At 47.0% G+C, this 10825-nt stretch overlaps 1 protein-coding gene across 1 annotated transcript; it reads right to left on the reverse strand.

The window, feature by feature from the left end:
• Nucleotides 1–1183: 1183 nt before the first annotated feature.
• shisa3 (shisa family member 3) lies at nt 1184–10556 on the reverse strand. The gene is made up of 2 exons (XM_084331883.1): nt 9721–10556; nt 1184–3621 (listed from the first exon to the last, which is right to left on the reverse strand). The coding sequence occupies exons 1-2, from the start codon at nt 9989–9991 to the stop codon at nt 3020–3022; spliced, it is 873 nt and encodes a 290-aa protein (XP_084188009.1). The 5' UTR covers nt 9992–10556; the 3' UTR covers nt 1184–3019.
• Between the last annotated feature and the right edge of the window lie 269 nt (nt 10557–10825).

Below are 10825 nucleotides of genomic sequence, written 5' to 3' on the forward strand. Positions count from 1 at the left end.
GAAAAAATAGCAATACCTAGGAACTGCTACTTTATCATTTCATTGAGCTGTAATTAACGCAACACTGATGACATCACTGGTGGCCATATTCCAACTCATTTACTCTCAACTCCCAAACTAAATTAATGCATGCACAACTGTTTATAGTTTTTGGATGTGTGTGAGATTATGTGCAAAATAGATCAGCATTGTTTTCTGGTGAAGTGTCCCTTTAACTGATTATTCCAGTGTTCTGTGTCTATCTTTAGAGTATCTGAGGGGGGAGTGGTGGGTGTCTCTGGAGATACCCCCCGAAAAACATTCACAACTTTCAACATAACTAAAGGTGTCTACTCTCAACTACACATGGACTAAAATAACATCCTTCAAATGTGAATGTAAGAGAATCGAGACATAATTTGGCATGTGACCAGTAGCATTGAAGGGGAAAAGTCTTATTTCACACTTGCATAACCCGGGGAACAGTTGCAGCCTTTGTTGGGGTCTTTTTGGCCGTACCTGTTGCTGCGACACAAAACGCTTGTATTTCTGGGACCAGTTGTTTTTAACACTGAGCGCGCCATGCTCTCTGAGCACCGACAATGACGGGTCTCAGCCTCGCATTCCTGCCGTGAAGTCTGCCGTGGGGTTGAGTGACAGGTAGGGGAAGCTGTTGTGTGTGTGTGTGTGTCTCCAGCCACTCTGGCTTCCTATTGGTTTTAGAGCAATGGGGGCGGAGCCTTCCATTCCATTCTCAGAAACACTTCTACATTTAATATTTTCTAGTTTCTTTTAAAAAAAAAATAAAGAAATAAAACAGGTATACAACATTTGGACAAAATGCCTTCTACTGTAATCTACTGTACTGTATTCTGATAAAATGATTGTTTGCTTGATGGGGTATTGAGGTTATTAGCTATGTTGCTATGTTTATTAGACATGTCAATAAAATAGTTTTGTATTTTTTAAATATGGAGCAAGGAAAATTAGGCCTAAAAGCCTAAACCTTTTCAAACACAGATACTGTAGCTTTGAAGTGAAACCCCCTTCATTTGATTTAGTTGAATGACAAATGATATTCACCCAATCATCCGAGTATTGAACACAGAGAGCATTGAACACAGAGAGTATTTGGAAGATACAGTTTTTGAGTTTATTTTTGTAACTTTTATAGGGAATAATTCAGATATGTCCACTCTGACAAATAGTGCCTCGTTTATCCTGTAGAAATACTAATTTATCCTGTAGAAATATCCTGGACAAGTACTAATTTATCCTGTAGAAATGTCCTGCACAAGTACTCATTTATCCTGTAGAAATATCCTGCACAAGTACTCATTTATCCTGTAGAAATATCCTGCACAAGTACTCATTTAACCTGTAGAAAATGTCCTGCACAAGTACTCATTTAACCTCAACATATACAATACTTCTCTATAGCAGTTCCTGCCTCTTTCAGAGGTCCTCAGATTGTCATAAATCGACATGTTAATCCCCTGGTTTCCAACGTCTGTCCTGTACATTTGTTTACAATTCAAACAGTCCATGTTGAGTTGTTCTTTTCTGGAGAGAATTCCACCACAGTTTGTTTTTTTCATCGATAACATCGTCACCAAGTAGCCAGGATGGTGAACAGCCGTCGAAGAACAAAACAACATGATGGAACAAAAATGAAGGGAAGACAGACAACATTGTTTACAATATGAATGAATATTTAAAAAAGTGCATACGATTAAAAAAAACACCACAGGCAGTGATAGGTCCTGTTCGTCATTAAAACACCATGGCAGTGATAGGTCCTGTTCATCATTAAAACACCATGGCAGTGATAGGTCCTGTTCGTCATTACAACAACACCATGGCAGTGATAGGTCCTCTTCATCATTAAAACACCATGGCAGTGATAGGTCCTCTTCATCATTAAAACACCATGGCCAGTGATAGGTCCTCTTCATCATTAAAACACCATGGCCAGTGATAGGTCCTGTTCATCATTAAAACAACACCATGGCAGTGATAGGTCCTGTTCGTCATTAAAACACCATGGCAGTGATAGGTCCTGTTCGTCATTAAAACACCATGGCCAGTGATAGGTCCTCTTCATCATTAAAACACCATGGCAGTGATAGGTCCTGTTCGTCATTAAAACACCATGGCCAGTGATAGGTCCTGTTCATCATTAAAACACCACGGGCAGTGATAGGTCCTGTTCATCATTAAAACACCACGGGCAGTGATAGGTCCTGTTCATCATTACAACACCACCAGTGATAGGTCCTGTTCGTCATTAAAACACCATGGCAGTGATAGGTCCTGTTTGTCCTCTTCGTCGTTACAAAAGGCTTGATATCTGGGGGATAAAGACCCTGACGCCCAGCGCGCCGTCCTGGTGGTGACCTTTGACCTTTACCTCCTTTATCTCAGGGCGTCCTCCACTCACTCACTCAGTATCCAGCCGTCACTCAGAGGCATCCTGGCCTCTGGCTTCTGGCTTCTCTTGTTTTGGAGTGAGTGGTGTGTGTATCTGTGTGTGTGTGTATAAGTGTGTATCTCTCTGTGTGTGTGTGTATCTGTGTGTGTGTGTGTCTCTGTGTGTGTGTATCTCTGTGTGTGTATCTGTGTGTGTATTTCTCTGTGTGTATATCTGTGAGTGTGTGTTTCTGTGTGTATCTATCTGTGTGTGTATCTCTGTGTGTGTGTGTGTGTGTATCTCTGTGTGTGTATCTGTGAGTGTATCTCTGTGTGTGCATCTGTGTGTGTGTGTGTGTATCTATGTGTATGTGTGTGTGTGTGTGTGTATCTCTGTGTGTGTATCTGTGAGTGTATCTCTGTGTGTGTATCTGTGTGTGTGTGTGTGTATCTGTGTGTGTGTGTGTATCTGTGTATCTGTGTGTGTGTGTGTGTGTATCTCTATGTGTGTGTGTTTGTGTGTGTGTATCTGTGTGTGTGTCTCTGTGTGTGTCCGCCTCGCCACCTCAGATCAGTGCCACACTGGCCTCTCTGTAAGCCTCTGGCTTCCCCTCCCGTCCAGGGAGACCAGTCAGCTCTGGCTGAAGTCGGCGAAGCCCTTGGCCCCCGAGAAGCTCTCCGGCTGCAGGGGGAAGAAGTACTGCTGGGGGAGGAGGAACGCTGCGCCCTGCGAGGGGTGGGGGTGGGGAGGGTGCAGCTGGAGCTGCTGCGTGTGGTTATGGTTGTGGCTGTGGTTGTGGCTGTGGGTGGACGGGTGGGGGTGGGGGATGCCGCCCTGCACCCCCCCTGCGGGGGACATGTACGGGGGAGGCGGCAGCGTCTGCGGGGGCGGCGTGGAGGAGGAGGACACCAGGCAGCCGTGGAGCTGGCCCCCCCCCTGGCCCTGACCCCCCTGCGAGAAGCGGCGCACGGAGCTGCTGCCGCCCGCCGAGCTGGAGCTGGTGGTGGCCGTGCTGGACTGGCGCGACGGCGTGCGCAGGCTGGGGGGCGCCGTGGTCAGGATCATGGGGATGGTCTCGCCCCCCTGGCAGCTGCGCAGCGAGAAGCGGATGGGCTGCTGGGTGGGCTGCTTGGGCCGCAGGCAGGTGCAGCAGTACACAGCCACCAGGGAGCCCACCACCACGAAGGCCACGAACATGCTGCCCACCATCAGGAAGGGCACATAGATGGGCTCTGCAGGGGAGAGAGAGAGCTGTTACTGGGGCTCTGCAGGGGGGAGAGAGAGCTGTTACTGGGGCTCTGCAGGGGGGAGAGAGAGCTGTTACTGGGGCTCTGCAGGGGAGAGAGAGAGAGCTGTTACTGGGGCTCTGCAGGGGAGAGAGAGAGCTGTTACTGGGGCTCTGCAGGGGAGAGAGAGAGCTGTTACTGGGGCTCTGCAGGGGAGAGAGAGAGCTGTTACTGGGGCTCTGCAGGGGAGAGAGAGAGCTGTTACTGGGGCTCTGCAGGGGAGAGAGAGCTGTTACTGGGGCTCTGCAGGGGAGAGAGAGAGCTGTTACTGGGGCTCTGCAGGGGAGAGAGAGAGCTGTTACTGGGGCTCTGCAGGGGAGAGAGAGAGCTGTTACTGGGGCTCTGCAGGGGAGAGAGAGAGCTGTTACTGGGGCTCTGCAGGGGAGAGAGAGAGCTGTTACTGGGGCTCTGCAGGGGAGAGAGAGCTGTTACTGGGGCTCTGCAGGGGAGAGAGAGAGAGCTGTTACTGGGGCTCTGCAGGGGAGAGAGAGCTGTTACTGGGGCTCTGCAGGGGAGAGAGAGAGAGCTGTTACTGGGGCTCTGCAGGGGAGAGAGAGAGAGAGCTGTTACTGGGGCTCTGCAGGGGAGAGAGAGAGAGAGCTGTTACTGGGGCCTGCCTTTTCTACATGCAGTACACAACACACTGTAGAGGTATACTGCTGAGATATATACTACTGAGATATAGGGGGCTTTCTCACTGCCATTCGGGGTCGAATCAGCTCCGCTCCGTCCTCGTTCCGTCCTTGGGTGCGAACTTCCCCCCTCCCTCTCCCCCATCTAGTTTGCGTACACACTGCAGTCTTGGTGCGCTCTGGGTTTTGTTTACGGTTTGCGTTTTGAGCGTGTAAGCTGCCGTAGCGATGATGTCACGCTCTAACGTCAACACAGGAAGAGTTTAACATACGGTGGTGGAAACTGGATGCTGATATAAAGAAACAAATAAATATATAAATAAATATGAAGTTATATTTGAACCTCTGTTGTCAAGCCTTGTCAATATAACCCACCCCCCTTTTCTCACGAATGGAACTGGTGTCGTGGAGTCCGCTTTGAGCATTTTCCAGGGTTAACTCTAAGCTAACGCTAGTTAGCTTAGCCTATTTATTACTAGTTAGCAGCTAACATTAGCCCATCGCTTGCGGCAATTATATTGAATGTCATTGATCTACCGGTCGATCACGGCCGACTGGTTGGGCACCACTGGTCTAATAGAAATAAATGCATTCGAACAAGAAACCAATGTATAGTAGACATAGCAATGGCAAAAAATGGCCAGGCCTAATGCGAGCCAGGGAAGTCTTGTGCTTGTAACGTGGCTTCATGTTTTCAGCCGTGAGGCTCAACATGCTTGTTTGGTTGAGGTCTGAACTCGCCAAATTGCCATGGGTATTATCCAGTTGTTGCTGTATGTTTTTATCTGCCCAAAATTCAAGCAAGCATGAAAGCATTACAGTAATGTCGTTGTGTGTGTCAGCAAGTTGATACAGCAAGCCTCTCCCGTGTTTTGGTACAAGCTCGCACACCACGCCCCCCGCTCCCACTGGCGCGCACCCGGAACCACCTATTTCAGCGGTCCAGGTTTGGAGCGAATCAGCGTCCCCAGGGACGCATTCTCAGTAGGACGGACACACCCTTTTTGGGTGTGATCGGGCTGTGATTCGACCCCGAATGGTTAGTGAGAAAGCCCCCATATACTGCTGAGATATATACTACTGAGGTATATACTACTGAGATATATACTACTGAGATATATACTGCTGAGATATATACTACTGAGAGATATACTGCTGAGATATATACTACTGAGATATATACTACTGAGAGATATACTACTGAGATATATACTACTGAGATATATACTACTGAGGTATATACTACTGAGATATACTGCTGAGATATATACTGCTGAGATATATACTACTGAGATATATACTGCTGAGATATATACTGCTGAGATATATACTACTGAGATATATACTACTGAGATATATACTACTGAGGTATATACTACTGAGATATATACTACTGAGATATATACTACTGAGATATATACTGCTGAGATATATACTACTGAGATATACTTACTCACTACAGTATATACTAATCACAGATATACTACTCAGATATACTGTAGTGATTCACGATAGCATTAATATAGTGGGATTTTCGAGAAATAATATTAGTGTGGTATTACCATTTACCATATACATACTACGCCGGTATTACTATAGTATTTGGTGCTTGTGAAGAAAGAAAAACAGGAATACTATAGGTTTTATTAAATTTGTGTACAGGTAACCAGTCTGTTGTACTGTGGAACTGTAAACTTGTTTATATTATATTTGTAATGTGTGTGTGTCTGTTGTACTGTAAACTTGTATATCTGTGCACCACTGGTACATGAAGAGACGGAGTACATTTGATTGTATTTGGAGAATAAAATCTGTTCAACACAATAACGATTAAGTACCTGGAGCTAATGAGGAACTATTTGTAATTAACCATGAGTTACTCTGAAAGTGCAGGGAAATTCTTCCAGAATGGCTTCTACTTCGCTTCCCAGTGATACATTCAGCTGACTCTTAAATTCCTTTAAAGCCCAAATCACAGAATAATTTTTTTTAAGCCCTGTATATATGTTTGTAAGCCTAATACAAAATATATTCAGTTTTTTTTTATTGTTCTTCAGACAATGGCATATTTCACGAATAAGAATGTGGAGAACTCTAAAAGCTAAATACTAATTATCTCATCACTTTTGTGCATTCAAATGATTAAATACCACATTATGTTCTTAATATGCAGTTATAAATTACCGATGCTGTTCTTAATCTATAGTTATAAACTAGGTATTGTGACTTCGTCTGTGATATTCGGTTAAATGTATATTTGTTCCTCGAGACTACTAGGCCTGTCGGTTGCAAGCGCTTCAAAATGTCACCATAGTTGAAAATCCATCATAAATAAGTAATAAAACTCAGTACAGAAGCAACTCTTTCTAAAAAGAAAATGCCCCGATTCAGACAGAAAGCTCGGGTTACGCCTATAGAAAACTCATTTATGCCAAAGCAGGAAATCCTTCAAAGTGTATTTATTTTCATAGAGAGAAAAGAGGAAATTGTGTCGATGGGCCTACTGTCGGTATAGCCTATATTAGACCTTATCCATTCGGGAAATTAGAAGTTTGACCCAAAAAATTTATCCTATGGATAAACTTTGAATAACAAACACAAGTAAAACAAATGGATGTGAGTTAAACTGATTGACAAGCTAAAAGCAATTGGTTTTGATAGTTTATCAGTGAGCTGGATGCAATCCTACCTGGAGGGGAGAGAACAGATGGTGGAGGTAAACGGTACTCTATCCCCCCCCCCCCCTCACAGTGAACTGTGGTGTTCCACAAGGAAGCATACTAGGACCGCTACTGTTCCTAATTTATGTAAATGTCATGTCGTCAGCTTGTGACTGCAACTTGTTCCTGTTTGCGGACGACTCAGCCCTGCTGGTCTCTGACAAGAACAAGTTGCAGGTTGAAAAAACCCTCAGCTCGGAACTAGGCAAAATCTGCATATGGCTCGCTGATAACAAACTATCATTACACATGGGCAAAACAGAGTCCATTCTCTTCGGTTCAAATAACAAACTCAGCAAGACCGACGGCTTCTCAGTTACAGTGGGTGACAATATTGTCACAAGGAAAGATGAAATTACCTACCTGGGTTCCATCCTAGAGGCAAATCTTTCCTGTGACAAAATGGCAGGAACGTGTTTAGTCCCTTGTTTGAGCCGAATCTGGGTTTAACATGATTTGTTGAGCTTCCTCTGGTGTTGTGGTTGTGGTATTCACTGACCTTTGGGAAGTATTTTGACATGTACATGGGTACCTTAGTCGTATAGTGTATCTTGTAGACCAGGCCCATTGCAAGTTGCTGTACTCTGTTGTCTACTCTAAACTCGGGTTACGCCTAGAAAACTAATTTATGCCAAAGCAGGAAATCCTAAGTTCAAAGTATATTTATTTTCATAGAGAAAAAAGAGGAAATTGTGTCGATGGGCCTACTGTCGGTATAGCCTATATTAGACCTTATCCGTTCGGGAAATTAGAAGTTTGACCCAAAAAAAAATCCAATGGATAAACTTTGAATAACAAACACAAGTAAGACAAATGGATGTGAGTTAAACTTTGTCGCAATTTAAGGAAATACACTCCTGTGTTATATAGGGCCTAACCTTGATTTAGCTAAATTGAGAGCTGACTATCCAAAATGAATGTGTGTGAAATTAGGGAATAAATACACAATATGCCTACTTGTGCGTAACAGTTGAATACACAGTACATCCCTTTCACTGCCACACGACAGAAGGTTAACCCTTTACTATCACACAACCGACGGCGATGCTCCATCATTAGCATCCGCGGAGCTAATGATGCTAATGATGGAGCATCGCCGTCGGTTGTGTGATAGTAAAGGGCTAACCTTCTGTATTGTCACAATGAAAGGGTTAACCGGCTGTCGGGTGGCAGTGAAAGGGTTAACCGGGACAGCGCTGGCTGGCTGCTGTGTGTAAAGTCAGCCCACTTGTTTTCACCGGGGGATCTGGTGGGATATCGGTTTCACTCGAGGTTTTTAATTGCATTTGCTTCAGCGGTGTAACGTTGAGTGACAAGCTGCAGGTGTGGCACCGGAGGAGTGACGTCTCCCCCTCTTCTGCGGTGAAATACAGCCTTAAAGCAGAGAGGGAGCAGGTGTCTCACACACATTACAACCAGAGCTTCTAAAGATATGGAAGATGGTGATCCAGATATACTGTTGTTGCGTGTATATCTTCATAAAACAATGGAGACTTTGAAACGTCCATGATTCAAATCCCATTAGGTGGCCGTGACGGGCTATACATTAATAAATAGGGGGTGGTCATGTATTTATTCAAGATTGATGGGCGAGTATTAGGTCAGTTTTAGGAGTCTATGCCCATATGTCCCCCATTTTTTCCAAACTCAAGTTGATTTGACTTGTCGCTGCTGGCGGAACAAAACCTTGTAACTCCAAAAACCCAACTTTTCAGCAGATGAAAAAAACGAACACAGATTTGAGGGCGAATAGAGTTACGAGGTTTAGACAGATGATTGGTTTAATGCTTTCCCATTGTGTAGACTTTGTAAAACCACACACAGTTACAAGGTTTTGTTGCAGTGTTATGCAGGCTGTATATTAATTGCGTGTCGTTTCTGTGACTTTGCTCGGTTAGACATCCTATAGCAGTAGTGCCTCCCACGCGCTGCACCGGCGCTGCACCGGAGAGAGAGAGAGGGGAGACTGAACTCACGCGCTGCACCGGAGAGAGAGGGGAGACTGAACTCACGCGCTGCACCGGAGAGAGAGGGGAGACTGAACTCACGCGCTGCACCGGAGAGAGAGAGGAGACTGAACTCACGCGCTGCACCGGAGAGAGAGAGGAGACTGAACTCACGCGCTGCACCGGAGAGAGAGAGGAGACTGAACTCACGCGCTGCACCGGAGAGAGAGAGGAGACTGAACTCACGCGCTGCACCGGAGAGAGAGAGAGGAGACTGAACTCACGCGCTGCACCGGAGAGAGAGACTGAACTCACGCGCTGCACCGGAGAGAGAGAGGAGACTGAACTCACGCGCTGCACCGGAGAGAGAGAAGAGACTGAACTCACGCGCTGCACCGGAGAGAGAGAGAGGAGACTGAACTCACGCGCTGCACCGGAGAGAGAGAGAGAGAGAGAGAGAGAGAGAGAGAGAGAGAGAGAGAGAGAGAGAGAGAGAGAGAGAGAGAGAGAGAGAGAGAGAGAGAGAGAGAGAGAGAGAGAGAGAGAGAGACTGAACTCACGCGCTGCACCGGAGAGAGAGAGGAGACTGAACTCACGCGCTGCACCGGAGAGAGAGTGAGGAGACTGAACTCACGCGCTGCACCGGAGAGAGAGTGAGGAGACTGAACTCACGCGCTGCACCGGAGAGAGAGAGAGAGACTAAACTCACGCGCTGCACCGGAGACAGAGAGAGGAGACTGAACTTACGCGCTGCGAACTCCGTGTCCTCCACCTCCCGGTCGTTGGTGCAGCTCCCCTGGTCCAGACGCGCGTCCGTGGCGGCGCAGCAGTAGCGCAGGGAGCACGAGCCGCAGCACACGGTGGCGTCCGCGGTGTCGAAGTCCTCGGGACACTGGAAGCCCTCGTGGTAGTTCCCATTACCGTCCAGCCAGCCGTGGCAGTACTCCCCCTGCGCGTCCGAGATCCGCAGGTTGCAGGTCAGATACCCCAGCAGCAGGCAGCTGAGCAGGCGCGGCATCCCGGCGACGATTCAGCAGCTCCTGCTGACCGAACAACTCAGTAACTCTTCATGGCGACGAGTTTAGTCGCAAAGAAATCCACAGTTGGGTCCAAAACACGGGGAATGACATGTTAGTTAAAAGAGAACCTCGACTCCAGATGACTGAGGGTTTCAGTCACTTATCCCCCCAAAGTTACCATTATATGATTATTGCGCTTCAAAATAAATAACTCCGAATAATAATTAAAAAAAAAATTAAAATTAAAATAATAATAATAATAATAATAATAATAATAGTTCAGAGACCGCGATTAATCAACATCCACCCAAAACCAACAGACCGGTCCGCTCTCTTGTTTCCCTGGTGGAAGAGTGGCAGGCTGTAATCCGTGGACCTGTCCAGCTCTGTGTGGGAGAGAGAGGCTCGCGCGGTGACGCGTCCAGCTCTGTGTGCAGGAGGCTCGCGCGGTGACCAGTCCAGCTCTGTGTGGAGAGGCTCGCGCGGTGACCAGTCCAGCTCTGTGTGGACTGTGGAGAGGCTCGCGCGGTGACCAGTCCAGCTCTGTGTGCACTGCTGTGAGGCTCGCGCGGTGACTTGTTGTCCAGCTCTGTGTGCGGACTGCGGAGGCTCGCGCGGTGACGCGTCCAGCTCTGTGTGCAGGAGGCTCGCGCGGCGACCAGTCCAGCTCGTTTAAAATCTTCTGCTTTTGTGACCGACTCCGCAGGCGCGCGCGCACCCCCACCGGCGCATTCATGTAACCTGTGGAGCAGGCGAGCGACTAGCGAGTATGGTCCAGCTGCAGCGCCGGAGAATCCTCTCAAGGGGCAAGCCTGTGGCAGCCACGAACCTAC

This window comes from Notolepis coatsorum (genome assembly GCF_963971535.1).
Source record: "Notolepis coatsorum genome assembly, chromosome: 16".
Lineage (NCBI taxonomy): Eukaryota > Metazoa > Chordata > Actinopteri > Aulopiformes > Paralepididae > Notolepis > Notolepis coatsorum.